The sequence below is a fragment of the Herpailurus yagouaroundi genome, unplaced genomic scaffold, assembly GCF_014898765.1.
Source record: "Herpailurus yagouaroundi ecotype Mexico unplaced genomic scaffold, PumYag 195, whole genome shotgun sequence".
Taxonomy (NCBI): domain Eukaryota; kingdom Metazoa; phylum Chordata; class Mammalia; order Carnivora; family Felidae; genus Herpailurus; species Herpailurus yagouaroundi.
Window position 1 is genome coordinate 16,113,580 of NW_024412426.1, and position 18,287 is coordinate 16,131,866.

Genomic DNA, 18,287 nt, shown 5'->3' on the forward strand with positions numbered 1-18,287 from the left:
CTGGGCAGAGTGGCACTTCATTGGAAATGGGGTGGGGGGAGGGGGTGCAGAGCAGGAGTGGTGGGGTTTGAATCCCAGCCTAGTGCCTGGGAAGTACTGGAGACTGTGGAGCTGGAAAAACCAGCCTGCTTGTGCCTGCACAGCACTGTGAGGATGGCCTGAACAGAGTGATCTGGGACACTCAGTCTGGGGAGGAGAGACTGGGGTGTTGCCATTTTTCTCCCCATCACCAACAAGGTGGTGCTTCAGGGAACCAACAACAGGCCCATAGTGGAAGCAGGATCTGCCTACACCAAACCACGCCCCTCCTCCATGCCTGGTAACTGCATATCTACTGGAGCAAGATTGACACTGACCAACCAGACAGTCCCTCCTCCAGACCAGCATAGCCACTGGTTCCAAAGGACCATCAGATACCCATCCAGTGGTTTTGCATTTTCTGATTTGATTCTTGCTCAATTCTTATTTTATATATATATATATATATATATATATATATATATATATATACACACACACATATATATATGATGTATATATATGTATACATATACATACATACACATACACACACACACGTGTATATACAGACACACACACACACACACACATTTTTTTTCCTTCCTTTGCTACCTCTTATTTTTCCCTACTCTTTTCTAGTTGTTGGTTTAAGCAGACATTTTTAATCTATTCTTTCTACACGTCTTTTGTACCTCCTTCTTTATTTTCCTCTCTGTCTCTCTCTTGATTAATCCATATAATTTCTCTGATTCTCTGCCTGGTCAATTTTTTTCTCTCTTTTCTTTCTCCCCACCCCTGTCATTTCTGTCTTTGTATGTAATAAGGCTTCTTCCACCACCTCCCTTTTATTTTTTTTTATTTTTTTTTATTTATATATGAAATTTATTGTCAAATTGGTTTCCATACAACACCCAGTGCTCATCCCAAAAGGCCACCACCTCCTTTTATAATTTTTTCCAGGGTTACTTCAATGAACAAATCAAAGCACACCTGGTGGACAGTCCAAACCACCACTATGAGTAGGGAGATAAAACAACCAGAGTCACAACAACAGAGAGCATGCAACACACTCCAAAAACACCTCCTGAAGGGCCAGACCCTGGATAGGGTATGACCCCTTTTTAGGATAGTAGTACTAAATATGCAGGATATATAACAAGCTATTAAAACACATAAAGGACAGAAAACTAGCCAAAATGATGAAATAGAAGAATTCTCAAAAGAAATTCCAGGAAGAAATGATAGCTAGAAAATTGCTGAAAACAGATATAAACAATATATGTGATAAAGAATTGAGAGTAATAGTCATAAGATTAATAGCTGGGCTTGAAAAAAGCATAGAAGACAGCAGAGAATCTATTGCTACAAGAGATCAAGGAACTAAGAAATACCACAATGAATTAAGAAATGTTGTAAATGAGGTGCAAAATAAACTAGATGCAGTGACAGCAAGGATGGAGGAAGCAGAGTGGAGAATAAGTGAAACAGAAGATAAAATTATGGAAAATGGTGAAGCCAAGAAAAAGAGAGATAAGAAAATACTGGGCCATAAGGGGAAAATTAAAGAACTGATTCAATGAAATGTAATAATATCTGTATCATAGGAGTTCCAGAATAAGGGAGAGAAAAAGGCAGAAGGTTTACTTGAACAAATTATAGCTGAGAACCTCCCTAATCTGGGGAAGGAAGAAGACATTCAATCCAAGAGACACAGACAACTACCTTCAGATTCAATAAGAATACGTCTTCTCTACAACATATCATAGTGAAACTAGCAAAATACAAAGATAAAGAGAGAATTCTGAAAGCATCTAGTAGCAGGCCTGTCCACTGAAACTTGGCAGGCTAAAAGGGAGTGGCAGGAAATATTCAATGTGCTGAATATTAAAAATATGCAGCCAAGAATCCTTTATCCAACAAGGCTGTCATTTAGAATAGAAGGAGAGATAAAGACTTTCCCAGAAAAACAAAAACTGAAGAAGTTCATCACCACTAAACCAGACCTGCAAGAGATCCTAAGGAGGACTCTGTGAGTGGAATGCTGCAAAGACTACAAAGGACCAGAGACATCACCAGAAGCATGAAACCTGCAGATACACAATGACATTAAATACATATCTTTCAATAATAACTCTGAAAGTAAATGGACTAAATACCCCAATTAAAAGACACAGGGTAACAGAATGGACCTAAAGCAAGATCCATCTATATGCTGTCTACAAGATTCTCATTCTACACCTGAGGACACCTTCACATTGAAAGTAAGGGGATGGAGAACCAGCTATCATGCTACTACAAGTCAAAAGAAAGCTGGAGTAGCCATACTTATATAAGACAAATGAGATTTTAAACTAAAGGCTGTAACAAGAGATGAAGAAGGGCATTATATCATAATCATGGGGTCTATCTATCAAGAACAGCTAACAATTGTGAATGTTTATGCCCCCTATGCCCCCAACTTGAGGAACCAAATATATAAATCAATCACAAATATAAGCAGTCTTGTTAATAAGAATATGGTAATTGCAGGGGACTTTAATACTCCCCTTACAACAATGGCAGAAAATCAATAAAGAAACTGGACCAGATGGACTTGACAGATATATTCGGAACTTTTCATCCAAAAGCAGCAGAATACACATTCTTCTTGAGTGCACATGGAACATTCTCCAAGATAGATCACATACTGGGTCACAAAACAGTCCTCAATAAATATAAAATAACTGAGATCATACCATGCATATTTTCAGATCACAATGACATCAATCAGAAGGAAAAATGTGGAAAGCCTCCAAATGCGTGGAGGTTAAAGAACATCCTACCAAAGAATGAATGCACCAACCAGGCAATTAAAGAAGAAATTTAAAAATATATGGAAGCAAATTAAAATGAAAACATGACATTCCAAACCCTATGGGATGCAGCAAAGGCAGTCCTAAGGGGAAAATACATTGCAATCCAGGCCTATCTCAAGAAACGAGAAAAATCCCCAATACAAAACCTAACCATACACCTGAAGGAACTGGAAGCAGAACAGCAAAGAAACCCCAAAGCCAGCAGAAAAAGAGAAATAATAAATATTAAATCAGAAATAAACAACTGGAATTAAAAAAAAGAAACACCAGAACAGATCAATGAATCTAAGAGCTGGTTTTTTGGAAAAATAAACAAAATTGATAAACCCCAAGCTAGAATTCTTAAAAAGAGAAGAGAGATTACCCAAATAGATAAAATCACGAATGGAAAGATCCCAACCAACACCACAGAAATACAAACAATTATTAGAGAATACTATGAAAAATTATATGCCAACCAACTGGACAACCTGGAAGAAATGGGAAAATTCCTAGACACCACACACTACCAAAACTCAAACAAGAATAGAAAATTTGAACAAACCCATAACCAGTGAAGAAATTGAATCAGTTACCAAAAATCTTACAACAAATAACAGTCCTGTGCCAGATGGCTTTCCTGGGGAATTCTACCAGACATTTAAAGCAAAGTTAATACCTATTCTTCTCAAGCTGTTCCAAAAAAATAGACACAGAAAGAAAGCTTCCAGACTCATTCTATAAAGACACCATTACCTTTATTCCAAAACCAGACAGAGACCCTACTAAAAAGGAGAATTACAGGCCAATACCCCTGATGAACACAAATGCAAAAATTCTCAACAAGGGGAGGAGCCAAGATGGTGGAACAGCATGGAAGTTTTTTTGTGTCTGAGGTCCATGAAATACAGCCAGACCAACACTAAACCATCCTGCACACTTAGGAAACAGATCTCAGGATTAACATAACAATCTGCACAACCTGAACCACAGAATTCAGCGGGTACATGGCGCAGAGGTGAACTGGGGGAGAGAGAACCGCGGAGGGCAGGGAGCCACTTCTGTGTGCAGACAGAGGACAGAAATGGGGGGTGGGGGTGGAGGGACGGAGAATACAGGAAAAGCACTCCCCCCAAAAAGCAGCTGGAGAGAAAGTGAAAGTGGTAATAGTCGCAGGGACTGAACTAAAAAGGGAGAAAGGAGGAAGGAGAGGGTTTAAATTCCATTAAGACTATAAACAGGGTAGCACAGAGGTTGAAACTCTGCAGCTCCATACCTGGCGGAGCTCTGGTGAGAAGGGTGAATCCCCAGGAGCAGAGTGGAGTCCAGGGTCTTCAGGCCACAAGGGAAGAGCCGGTTCCCCTGCCGAGAGGACATCTGGTAGAGGCTGTGTGACTTCCCCAAAGACAAAGGCGCCAGTGGACCCAGGAGAACAACCACATTCACTGGTGCTGGAACAAGGTCGCTGGGGGTGAAGCCTGGTGACAGATGTGTGTTGTGATTTGCCATAATCCCTGAAATGCTGCTGCTACACTATCTTGTGAACTTCCCTTGGGGTGGGCTGGCACCCGGCCTCAGTCTCTGGGCCTCGGCAGCAGCATGGTCCCACAAACGTTCTTGGATGCGGCTGGCACCTGGCCATCGATAAGTGAGACCCTCCTGCAGAGGAGCAGAATGGGTCAAAGCCGCAGTCCCTCAGAACTAAGGGGTTGGGAAACACAGCCACATCTGAGATAAAACTCAGGAGGGAGGTGCTGCCTGGGGCTTGGTCATGGACAGTGTAAAAGCAAACAGTGGATGGAAGCTTAAGACAAGGGACAGGTGCATGATTGCTGATCGGGGAGAACAGAGTTCCAATACTAGAGACTGGGTAGCTGGGGGACACCATTTTCACAGCTCCCACACATGCGCATACACACCTACAAGCGCCACAACAACCCACCCCAGTAAGCTAAGCAGCGCCATCTAGTGGAGAATGGAGCCATTACACTAAGTCCTGCCCAACTGAGTCAACCTCACTCTTCAGGAACACAAGTCTCTCCACCTGCTTAGTATATGGACTATAAAGCGCTTCATAGTTTGACTTCTAGGGGAAAACGAAAGAATTTCTGTCATATTTCAGTCTGTTTGCCGGTGCATCTATTCAATTTTGGTTTTTTTTTTTCATCTCTTTTCTTTTTCTTAAATACAGAACGAGAAAAAATCATGTTTTATTTTCAATTTTTATTAAAAATATTTTTCTTTAATTTTTTTTACTTCTGTGTAAGTTTTTTTTTCAAATTCTCTTTTACTTCCATCAGTTCATTTTATTCTACTTCAGTGTATTCATTTTTTCAAATTTTCAAACGATTCCCTTTTTTTCTTTTCCCTTTTTTCTCTAATCTATCAAGCCTCTTTAAACACCCAGACCAAAACACACCTAGGATCTAGCATAATTTATTCGATTTTTGTGTGTGTGTGTTTGCTTTTAATTTTTTGATTTTAATATTTTTCTTTAATTTTAATTTTTTTACTTCATTAATTCCTTTACTTCCTTCAAAATGATGCCCCAAAGGAAAGAGCAGGAAGTAACGACAGCCAGGGATTTAACCAACATAGATAATAGATAATAATAGATAGATAACCAACATAGATAATAATACTAGCTGGAGTTGAAAATAGATTAGAATCCCTTTCTGTGGAGATAAAAGAAGTAAAAGCTAGTCAGGATGAAATAAAAAAACATTATAACTGAGCCTTGATCTCAAATGGATGCCACAGCAGCAAGGAAGGATGAGGCAGAACAGAGAATCAGCGATATAGAGGACAAACTTATACAGAATAATGAAGCAGAAAAAAAGAGAGAGACTAAGGCAAAAGAGCACGATTTAAAATTAGAGAAATCAGTGACTCATTAAAAAGGAACAACATCAGAATCATAGGGGTCCCAGAAGAGGAAAAGAGATAAATAGGGGTAGAAGGGTTAAGTGAGCAAATCACAGTGGAAAATTTTCCTAACCTGGGAAAACACACAGACATTAAAATCCAGGAAGCACAGAGGACTCCCATTAGATTCAACAAAAACAGACCATCAACAAGGCATATCGTAGTCAAATTCACAAAATACTCAGGAAAGAAAAGAATCATGAAAGCAGCAAGGGGAAAAAAAGTCCTTAACCTACAAGAGAAGACAGATCAGGTTTGCAGCAGACCTATCCACAGAAACTTGGCAGACCAGAAAGGAGTGGCAGGATATATTCAATGTGCTGAATCAGAAAAATATGCATCCAAGAATTCTTTATCCAGCAAGGCTGTCATTCAAAATAGAAGAAGAGAGAAAGTTTCCCAGACAAACAAAAATTAAAGGAGACAGTGACCACTAAACCAGCCCTGTAAGAAATTTTAAGGGGGACTCTCTGAGGGGAGAAAAGATGAAAAAACAAAAACAAAAAATAAATAAAGACCAAAAGCAACAAAGACTATAAAGGACCAGAAACTCCCAACTCTACAAGCAACATAATGGCAGTAAATTCATATCTTTCAGTACTCACTCTAAATGTCAATGGACTCAATGCTCCAATCAAAAGACACAGGGTAACAGAATGGATAAGAAAACAAGACCCATCTATATGCTGTTTACAAGAGACCCATTTTAGACCTAAAGACACCTTCAGATTGAAAGTAAGGGGATGGAGAACCATCTATCATGCTAATGGTCAACAAAAGAAAGCCAGAGTAGCCATTCTTTCTTTATTATTATTTTTTTAATGTTTATTTTTGAGAGACAGAGAGAGATCGAGCACGAGTGGGGAAGGAGCAAAGAGAAAGGAAGACACAAAATCTGAAGCAGGCTCCAGGGTCTGAGCTGTCAGCACAGAGCCCAAAGTGGGGCTCAAACTCACGAACTGTGAGATCATGAGCTGAGCTGAAGGTGGCGCTTAACCAACTGAGCCACCCAGGCACCCCTGGAGTAGCCATTCTTACATCAGACAATCTAGACTATAAAATAAAGACTGTATAAATAGGTGAAGAAGGACATTATATCATAAATAAGGGGTCTATCCATCAAGAAGACCTAACAATTGTAAACATTTATGCGCCAAATGTGGAAGAACCCAAATATATAAATCAATTAATCACAAACATAAAGAAACCCACTGATAATAATATCATACTAGTAGGGGACTTCAATACCCTACTTACAACAATGGACAGATCATCTAATAAAAAAATCAACAAGGAAACAATGGCTTTGAATGACCCACTGGACCAGATGGACTTAACAGATATATTCAGAACATTTCATCCTAAAGCAGTGGAATATACATTCTTCAGTGCACATGGAACGTTCTCCAGAATAGACCACCTACTGGGGCACAAATCAGCTCTCAATAAGTACAAAAAGATCAAGATCATACCACGCATATTTTCAGACCACAACGCTATGGAATTTGAAATCCACCACAAGAAAAAAATTTGGAAAGTAACAAATACTTGGAGACTAAAGAACATCCTATTAAAGAAGTAATGGGCTAACCAAGAAGTTAAAAAGGAAATTAAAAAGTTCATGGAAGCCAATGAAAATGACAACACCACAACCCAAAACTTCTGGGATGCAGGAAAGGCAGTCTTAAGAGGAAAGTATACAGAAATCCAGGACTTCCTAAAGAAGGAAGAACGATCTCAGATACACAACCTAACCTTACACCTTAAAGAGCTGGAAAAAGAACAGCAAATGCAACCCAAAACCAGTAGAAGACAGGAAATAATAAAGATCAGAGCAGATATTAATGCTACTGAAACAAACAAACAAACAAAAAACCAGTAGAACAGACCAATGAAACCAGAAGCTGGTTCTTTGAAAGAATTAACAAAATTGATAAACCACTAGCCACTTTGATAAAAAAGAAAAAGGACCCAAATAAATAAAATCAAGAATGAAAGAGGAGAGATCACAATCAACACAACAGAAATAAAAACAATAATAAGAGAATATTATGAGCAATTATACACCAATAAGATGGGCAATCTGGAAGAAATGGACAAATTCCTGGAAACATAAACTACCAAAACTGAAACAGGAAGAAACAGAAAATGTGAATAGATCCAAAACCAGTAAAGAAATTGAATTAGTAATCAAAAATGTCCCAGAAAACAAGAGTCCAGGGCCAGATGGCTTTCCAGGGGAATTCTACCAAACATTTAAGGAAGAGTTAAACCTATTCTCTTGAAGCTGTTTCAAAAAATAGAAATGGAAGGAAAACTTCCAGTCTCTTTTTATGAAGCCAGCATTACCTTCATTCCAAAACCAGACAGAGATCCCACTAAAAGGAGAACTATAGACCAATTTCCCTGCTGAACATGGATGCAAAAATCCTCAACAAGATATTAGCCAACCGGATCCAACAATACATTAAAAAAATGATTCACCACAACGAAGTGGGATTTGCACCTGGGATGCAGGGCTGGTTTAATATCCACAAAACAATCAATGTGATTCATCATATCAATAAAAGAGAGGACAAGAACCATACAATCCTCTCAATAGATGCAGAAAAAGCATTTGACAAAATACAGCATCCTTTCTTGATAAAAACCCTCAAGAAAGTAGGGATAGAAGGATCATACCCCAAGACCATAAAAGCCATATATGAAAGACCCAACACTAATATCATCCTCATTGGGAAAAACTAAGAGCTTTCCCCCTAAGGTCAGGAAAAAGAGAGGGATATCCACTTTTGCCTCTGTTATTCAACATAGTATTGGATTGCCTTTGCAATCAGACAACACAAAGAAATAAAAGGCATCCAAATTGGCCAGGAGGAGGTCAAACTTTCACTCTTAGCAGATGACATGATACTGTATATGGAAAACCCAAAAGATTCCACCAAAAACATGCTAGAACTGATTCATGATTTCAGCAAAGTTGCAGGATATAAAATCAATGCACAGAAATCAGCTGCATTCTTATACACCAACAATGAAGCAACAAAAAGAGAAATCAAGGAATCAATCCCATTTACAATTGAACCAAAAACCACAAAATACCTAGGAATAAATCTAACCAAAGAGGTGAAAAATCTATACACTGTAAACTATAGAAAGCTTATGAAAGAAATTGAAGAAGACACAAAAAAAATGGAAAAATATCCCATGCTCCTGGATAGGAAGAACAAATGTTGTTAAAATGTCAATACTACCCAAAGCAATCTACATATTCAATGCAATCCCTATCAAAACAACACCATCATTCTTCACAGGGCTAGAACAAATAATCCTAAAATTTGTATGGAACCAGAAAAGACCCCAAATAGCCAGAGCAATCTTGAAAAAGAAAACCAAAGCAGGAGGCATCACAATCCTGGACTTCAAGCTATACTACAAAGCTGTAATCATCAAGACAATATGGTACTGGCACAAAAACAGACGCTCAGATCAATGGAACAGAATAGAGAACCCATAAATAGACCCACAAACGTATGGCCAACTAATCTCTGACAAAGCAGGAAAGAATATCCAATGGAATAAAGACAGTCTCTTCGGCAAGTGGTGCTGGGAAAACTGGACAGTGACATGCAGAAGAATGAACCTGGACCACTTTCTTACACCACACACAAAAATAAACTCAAAGCGGATGAAAGACCTAAAGGTAAGACAGGAAGCCATCAAAATCCTCAAGAAGAAAGCAGGCAAAAACCTCTTTGATCGTGGCCACAACAATTTCTTACTCAACATGTCTCCGGAGGCAAGGGAAACAAAAGCAAAAATGAATTATTGGGACCTCATCCTGCACGGTGAAGGAAACAATCAGCAAAACTAAAAGTCAGCTGATGGGATGGAAGAAGATATTTACAAACGACATATCAGATAAAGGGTTATTATCCAAAATTTATAAAGAACTGATCAAACTCAACACCCAAAACACAAATAATCCAGGGAAGAAATGGGCAAAAGACATGAATAGACACTTCTCCAAAGAAGACATCCAGATGGCCAACTGACACATGAAAAAATGCTCAACTTCACTCATCATCCAGGAACAAATCAAAACCACAATGAGATACCACCTCACATCTGTCAGAATGGCTAACACTAACAACTCAGGCAACAAGAGATGTTGGAGAGGATGTGGAGAAAGAGGATCTCTTTTGCGCTGCTGGTGGGAATGCAAACTGGTGCAGCCACTCTGGAAAACAGTATGGAGGTTCCTCAAAAAATTAAAATTAGAACTATCCTACAACCCAGCAATTTCACTGCTAGGTATTTATCCAAAGGATACAGGTATGCTGTTTTGAAGGGGTACATGCACCCCAATGTTTATAGCAGCACTATCAACAATAGCCAAAGTATGGAAAGAGTCCAAATGTCCATTGATGTATGCATGGATAAAGAAGATGTGGTGTGTGTATGTATGTATGTGTGTATATTCAGTATTCCATACTGAAAAGTATGGAAATGTATATTACACACATACATACATACAATGGAGTATTACTCGGCAATCGAAAAGAATGAAATCTTGCCATTTGAACCTATGTGGATGGAACTAGAGGGTATTAGGCTAAGTGAAATCAGTCAGTCAGAGAAAGATAAATATCATATGACTTCACTCATATGAGGACTTTAAGATACAAAACACATGAACATAAGGGAAGGGAAGCAAAAATAATATAAAAACAGGGAGGGGGACAAAACATAAGAGACTCTTAAATATGGAGAACAAACAGAGGGTTACTGGAGAGGGTGGGAGAGGGGATGGACTAAATGGGTAAGGGGAATTAAGGAATCTACTCCTGAAATCATTGTTGCACTATATGCTAACTAATTTGGATGTAAATTTAAAAAAATAAAAAAAAAATCCTCAACAAGATACTAGCAAATCAAACTCAGCAGTATGTTAAAAGAGTTACTCACCATGATCAGGTGGGATTCATTCCTGGGCTACAGGGCTGGTTCAATATTCATAAATCAATCAATGTGATTCATCACATTAATAAAAGAAAGGATAAGAACCATATGATCCTGTCAATAGATGCAGAAAAAGCATTTGACAAAATGCAGCATCCTTTCTTAATAAAATACCTCAAGATGTCAGTATAGAAGGAACATGCCTTAACATCAAAAAAGCCATATATGAAAAGTCCAGTTAATATCATCTTCAATGGGGAAAAACAGAACTTTCCCCCTGAGATCAGGAACATGACAGGGATATCCACTCTCACCACTGTTGTTTAACATAGCGTTGGCAGTCCTAGCCTCAGCAATCAGACAACAGAATGAAATAAAAGGCATCCAAAGTGGGGCAAAGAAGAAGTCAAACATTCACTTTTCGCAGATGACATGATACTCTATATGGAAAACCTGTAAGACTCCACCAAAAAGCTGCTAGAATTGACACATGCATTTAGCAAAGTTGCAGGATACAAAATCAATTACAGAAAAGAGTTGCATTTCTATACACCAACAATGAAGCAACAGAAAGAGAAATCAAGAAATCAATCCCATTTACAATTGCACCAAGAACCATAAAATACCTAGGAATAAACCTAACCGAAGATGGAAAAGATCTGTATGCTGAAAAGTATGGAAAACTTATGAAAGAAATTGAAGAAGACACAAAGAAATGGAAAAACATTCCATGCTCATGGACTGGAAGAACAAATACTGTTAAAATGTCAATACCACCCAAAGCATTCTACACATTCAATGCAATCCCAATCAAAATTGCACCAGCATTCTTCGCAGAGCTAGAACAAACCTAAAATTTGCATGGAACCACAAAATATCCCAAATAGTCAAAGTAATGTAGAAAATCAAAGCAGGAGGCATCACAATCACAGACTTCATCCTCTACGACAAAGCTGTAATCATGAAGACAGTATGGTATTGTCACAAAAACAGACACAAAGACCAAAGGAAAAGAATAGAGAACGCAGAATTGGACCCACAAATGTATGACCAACCAACTACTCTTTGACAAAGCAGGAAAGAGTATCCAATGGAATAAAGACAGTCTTTTCAGCAAATGGTGCTGGGAGAACTGGACAGCAACATGCAGAAGAATGAAACTGGACCACTTTCTTATACCATACACACAAAAAACTTAAAATAGATAAAAGACCTAAATGTGAGACAGAAAAACATCACGACCCTAGAGGAGAAAACAGGCAACAACCTCTTTGACCCAGCTGCAGCAACTTCTTACTTGATACATCTCTGAAGGCAAGGGAAATAAAAGCAAAAATGAACTATTGGGACCTCATCAAGACAAAAAGCTTCTGCACTGCAAAGGAAACAATCAACAAAACTAAAAGGCTACTGATGGAATGGGAGAAGATATTTGCAAATGACATATGGTATAAAGGTTAGTATCCAAAATCTATAATGAACTTACCAAACTCAACACCCGAAAAACAAATAACCCAGTGAAGACATGGGCAAAAGACATGAATAGACACTTTCCCAAAGAAGACATCCAGATGGCCAACAGACACATGAAAAGATGCTCAACGTTATTTATCATCACGGAAACACAATTCAAAACCACACTGAGATACCACATCACACCAGTCAGAATGGCTAACATTAACAACTCAGGAAACAACAGATGTTGGCGAGGATGTGGAGAAATGGGAACCCTCTCGCACTGTTGGTGGAAATGCAAACTGGTGCAGCCACTCTGGAACAGTGTTGAGGTTCTACAAAAAATTTAAAATAGAACTACCCTATGACCCAGCAATAGCACTAGTAGGAATTTATCCAAAGGATAAAGGAGAGCTGATTCAGAAGGGCATATGCACCCCAGTGTTTATAGCACCACTATCAACAATAACCAAATTATGGAAAGAGCCAAATGTCCACCAACTGATGAATTGATAAAGAACATGTGGTGTATATACACAATGGAATACTAATCGGAGGTGAAAAAGAATGAAACCTTGCCGTTTGCAACAATGTGGATGGAAATGGAGGGTATTATGCTAAGTGAAATAAATCAGTCAGAGAAAGACAGATAGCCTATGTTTTCACTCATATGTGGAATTTGAGAAAGTTAACAGAATACCATGGGGTAAGGGAAGGGGAAAACAGTTTTAAACAGAGAGGGAGGCAAACCATAATAGATTCTTAAATACAGAGAACAAACTAAGGGTTGATGGTGGGGGGGTGAGGGTAGGAGAAAGCGGAAAATGGGTGATGGGCACTGAGGAGGGCACTTGTTGGGATGAGCACTGGGTGTTGTATGTAAGCAATGAATCACGGGAATCTACTCCTAAAGCCAAGAGCATACTGTATACACTGTATGTTAGCTAATTTGACAATAAATTATATTAAAAAGTAATAATAGGCGCCGCTGAGTAGCTCAGTTGGTTAAGCTTCTGGCTTCAGATAAGGTCATGATCTCATGGTTCGTGAGTTCAAGCCCTGCGTTGGGCTCTGTGCTGACAGCTGAGAGCCTGGAGCCTGCTTCGGAGCCTGTCTCCTTCTCTCTCTGCCCCTCCCTGCTCATGCTCTGATTCTCTCTCTAAAATAAATATTAAAAAATTTATATTAAAAAATAATAAATAAATAAATAAATGTTTAAAAAAAAAGAATCCCAGGCTAAAATTATGCATTTGATTCAATAATACTTAATAGTTAGATCTTCTATTGTATGGCTTGAGTTCTGGCTCTTCCTCTTACCAGATGCATGACATCCTGTAAAACGTAGTGTCTTCATCTGTAATATATGTATACAGACAGCATCTCCCTTGTAGGTTTCTCATTAGGATAATTGTACTATATATATATAGCTATATATATAATTCTATAGTTATTTATTAACATTAATATTTAATAATAGAATATTTTGCTTTCTTTCCAAAATTAAATAGAAATTTTGCCCAATGTCTGCACTCTCAGAACAACCTCTTTTCTTTGCCCCCTACCCACCTAATCCCATGGGGAAATCGGGGAGGTTGGTACGAGCCGGCTATCCTATGGTTCACACTCATCACTGTGTGGTCGATGCCCTGAGATCTCTGCTCACAAACAGTTCTTGTCCCTCAGTCACCTATGCCCTCCAGTCGACAGTCCCTCTGAGAGCTTCCCCCTTCTCACCGTCAGCTCTTGCGGAGCTCCACCAGAACTGGCCCATCTACAATATCCAGCGATGCCTCCTCCAGTGGCTTTGCTTAGGATTGGGCAGATCAGTCCAGCCAAGGTCACCAGCGGGCTCCAGTTGGCTCTACTTTGAGTCAGGGATGGATGGTGGGGATAGGAACCCTGCCTCTGACTCGGGTCCAGACCTTCATCTCTCACCCAGCTTGATGGTAATAAATGTGTTCTACTTGCCCTCAGCACCTTGTGAGTACACTCACCTGCTTCTAATCCTGGAAGAGGTGGAGGATTGGTGTGGGAACCACACTCCCCACACGCAGCACCCTGTGCCGCTTCAGAGACCCCACCTCCAGCCACCTGCTCCGGTGAATCTTCCTTGAGGGCAGAGCCCCCTGAGGCCTGGGCCACGTCTCTTTCATCGCTGTGTCCCCAGCACTTGTGGAGTGGCCAGAATACTCACATGCTCAGGAAATATGTGCTGAATGAATAAATGCCCTGCCACGTGCCATTCACTGTTCTAAGCAACACGGGACTGAAATAATTTTCTTGTGGGAGATGTGGGAAGCCCTGAGGTAGGATAAATGTGGCAGAAGCGGAATAAAGGAAAAAAAATGAGAATCCCTGACCCAGAAAAAGCTCTTCTCTTGAGGAGAAAAAATAAAAAAAGAAAAAGAAAAGGAAAAGACCACATGACGAGCCAGTGTCCCTGTCTGCCAGCATCTGTGTCGTGATGGTTTCTAGATGAAGCCTACCTCACTCATACACACGGCTCTAAGCAGCAATTCATTCATGAATAAAATTAATTATTTCTCGAAGCAAAAATTAATCCTCTTTTTCTCTGCCCGACTGACTCAAGATCTCACTACTAAATCTCCTCTGAAAACAAAACTGATCTTGCTTTTCTCCCCTTGGCCATCCTGGATTTTTCCCTTCATTTCTTGCACATATTTATTTTTACATTTTCTCTTCACAGACCATCTTTGTAATCTTGTTTCAAGCCAGGGTGGACAACCTGGGTATAGCCCTCAAAGACATAAAAACATTTGGGACGAGAGTCGTTTTGCCCTCGGGGAAACTGGAACTGGCATCCCGAGAATTCATTCTGACACAGCATCTATGGGCCAAATCTGTCCATCAATCATCGAGAATGTACTAAATGTCTTCTTCTCCCCAGCATGAAATGCAACCTTCTAACATGTCCTCCAGTGTGTGGACTGTCATTCAAACTGGACCACTGAACTCCTAGAAATCAGCAGAACCCTGGTTTCTCTCTTTTGTAGCCTGCCATCATACCCAGAATCATGTTTTGCCCAAAGGAGACTCTCCGTAAATACTTGTAAGAGGACCGAGTGAGCAAATACACAGTGTGGTAAACTTAACCTGAATTTGATTTTTTAAGCATAAATGATGCAGGATTTTCAGATGAACCAGTAGCTTTACTGGGCCTTAAAGCACTGCTTACCATTTTTTCACCAGGGGAACATTCATATCCCTTTTCTCCAAGGTAGAAATGGAAGGAATTGCATTTGGCTCTACCTTCTCTGGATACACAATTACTTCTACTTCATTTTTACCCGTCTCTAATACATGAGTAATCCGTGCCCCTCCAGGTGCGAGTGTTTTGAAATTGAACGCTGGAAGAAGCCAGTGCCTAAGAGGCCCTTTTGGTATTTTGGAGGGACAAGTCACGGCAGAAATAACATAGTGTCACAGAGCAGGTGAAGGAGAGACACAGTCACATGCTTCTTGACATCTACATTAAATACCTGAGCCTGGCTGCCTAGTTTCTAAACCACAATTTGTGCTCCCAGGACGTTGGCTACACTGCTCCCGTGCCCACCACAGCATTCCCCCAGCTCTCCACCTGGACAGTTTCCTCTCATTCATCAGAGTTTGGTCTATACTTTCCCTTTGATTCCAGCTTTCCTTGACCTTTCTGTGCAGGGTTCTCCAAACGTACTTATCTGTAAGTTCCATCAGATCAAGAACTGTGTCCTTCCTTGTCATGGTGTATGATCGCAATCTTGTAGAAGCACAAGCACAGAGTCGGCCCTCAAAAATACTGATTGAATTTTGCTCTGTGTAATGCTCTTAAATTGCAATTATTTATGTGCTGTTTCTTCTTGCTCCAAGAGAGAACACTTTCTCATTCAGTTATTTCTACACAATGGAAGCTTCGTATATGTCTGTGGCATTGTGTAGTATGTTTCCACATCACAGTCCGAGACAGGACCCTGACGTCTGAGGATGAGGCTATGCGACACCCGATTCGGGGGCCTTCCAGACATTTCGGGAAGGAAATTCCTTGGGTGAGGAAAAGGCTCATTCCTTAATCTGGGTCCACAGCCCAGATTAGATCCTATATGTCAGAAGTGCTGTACCTTTAGCTAGCACCAAACTCTTGGTTAAAGTAAATTCTAAATGTTTTGTTCTGTCCCTTTCCTGACGCCTCACCTGTGAACAGAAAAATAGCACCTGTTACCAGAACTAGAGGCTCATCGTTGCCACCTTGCCTCTAATTTTGCTCTAATTTGTGGGTCTTTTTCTAGTTTGTAGACCATTCATTTCTCTCCTTCCATCACAGCTCCCTTGTCAAAATATGGATCCAGTGAGAAGTTGAGAGATCAACCAGTTCACTTGGGTGAGGCCCTCTCTCCAGAAGAGCTCCCCTTCTTCCTGCCTGTCCCGTCCACCTGAGAAGCACGGCCTCCCTCGCGGTGCCCTGAAGCTGCATGATAACACAGCCCGTCTCTACCTCAGTTGCTGTAATGAACGCCTCGGAAATCACTGGGATTTACCCAGGCAGCCTGAGGTTGCCTTTGGTTGCCGTTTATTTATGTGGATTGTGATCTCTTAATTGGAGATGGTGCCTCTCCCAGGGTTCGCTGTTTATCCAAATCAGTATTTGTTAGTCCGTGAGACGTGGTCCGGATGATAAATCAGCTCTGGAGCTCCTCCTGTGTGACTGCTTCCACAGCTGCTTTCCGATTCCTCACCTCTCCATCTCCCGGGAGGCACCCACAGGCTGCTTCTAGGCCCTCCAGCCTTTTCTGCTTTTCAACTTGTCTCCCAGCTGCTGGATCTATTCTTACACGTTCATGGGCCTTGGCACTAATAATTCCTGAACTTAACCTCCCTTGACTACTATTCTGTTTCATTTGTAACATCTCCAGTAAATACTAACGCATCGTGGGGGATGCTGCCTCACCACGGAGGCTTCTGTCCTTCTCCACCCTGCTCAGTCCTGCTCTTCTCTCTACCTCCCAAGCTCTTAGTGCAATCAGATATGGTACTTCTCAAGCTTTCGTGTCATACTGTTCGTCTGGGGCTCTTGTTAAAATGCATATTCTGATTCTGTAGGTCTGGGGTGAGGCCCGGGATCCCGTAGTGTTTACAAGCTCTCACGTTATCACAGATGCTGCAGGTGCCCCAGGCACGCTTGGAGCAGCACGGATCAAACATTTGATTGTTCCTGTTTCTCACTTCCCTCACATGTGAGCTATTGCCAAATCTTATTTTTCATCCTGATGAATTGCACAAAGATTGTCTTTTCTTAGGGTTATTGCTCTGGTGTCTACTGAAAAGTTCTTTGCCTTCACTGCCCTAACTCACCACATCATCCGGTTCTGTCCCTGCTTGCCCCGTTGGATATTTCCAGATGCACCTGCTAAAAATGCATTCCTGCCTCAATGCTACCTACCTTTGGGTATCACTCCCCTCTCTCGTTTTCCAGCTTTGTTCTACTTTGGTTCTCAAAATCTGCAAAATTTGCCCAGAATATGATGAAAGTTTAATATCCTTTCTGTCAATGATGACACCTATTTAATTTCTTTTTTGTTTGTTTGTTCATTTTCCTCCCCAAAGGCTTCTAATGTAGCCCCAGACCCTTCCTTCCTAAACAAGCAGCAGATAGAAACGGAGGCAATAATGACTAAGATCAATAATTTGGAATTATACCTAGTTTTGCCTTCCTCCCAACCACCATATTATGCTCATTGTTCTGTATGATTTCTAACTTTTCTCTCTTAATTTTAATTTATTCTTTCCGAGTTTCAAGCGTTTCATCATAGTGGCTTGGATTTTTTCCAATCCCATGATTATCTCTCTATTAAAGCTTTAATACAAAAAGAAATAAAAAAAAAAAAAAAACCAGACTGCTCATTACTTTGATTTGTAGCAAGGGGAGAATGGAACATTACCGCTAGAGTGTTTCGAGAAACCATATTTACATTTGCATCAGCTCAATTTAGGTGCCTGATTAGGTTGCGTGGTATAATGAAGATGCACTTACCAGTCAGAGGGAAGTGGCATGGGCTAGAGTAATGGGCAGGAGACCTGATGTCGGGAGCCCTGGGT

General features: G+C 40.3%; 1 protein-coding gene across 5 annotated transcripts in view; it reads right to left on the reverse strand.

The window, feature by feature from the left end:
• The window catches only part of BRINP2 (BMP/retinoic acid inducible neural specific 2), a 127,504-nt gene that overhangs the window by 42,116 nt on the left and 67,101 nt on the right, over nt 1-18,287 (reverse strand). The window contains exon 1 of one of the 5 annotated variants that reach the window (XM_040446702.1): nt 4,132-4,331. The exons of the other annotated variants lie outside the window; for them this stretch is intronic. Within the exon in view, the coding sequence (XP_040302636.1) occupies nt 4,132-4,232 (101 nt within the window). The 5' untranslated portion in view covers nt 4,233-4,331. Of the gene's footprint in view, nt 1-4,131; nt 4,332-18,287 lie in introns of those variants that run through there. 5 annotated transcript variants of the gene reach the window in all.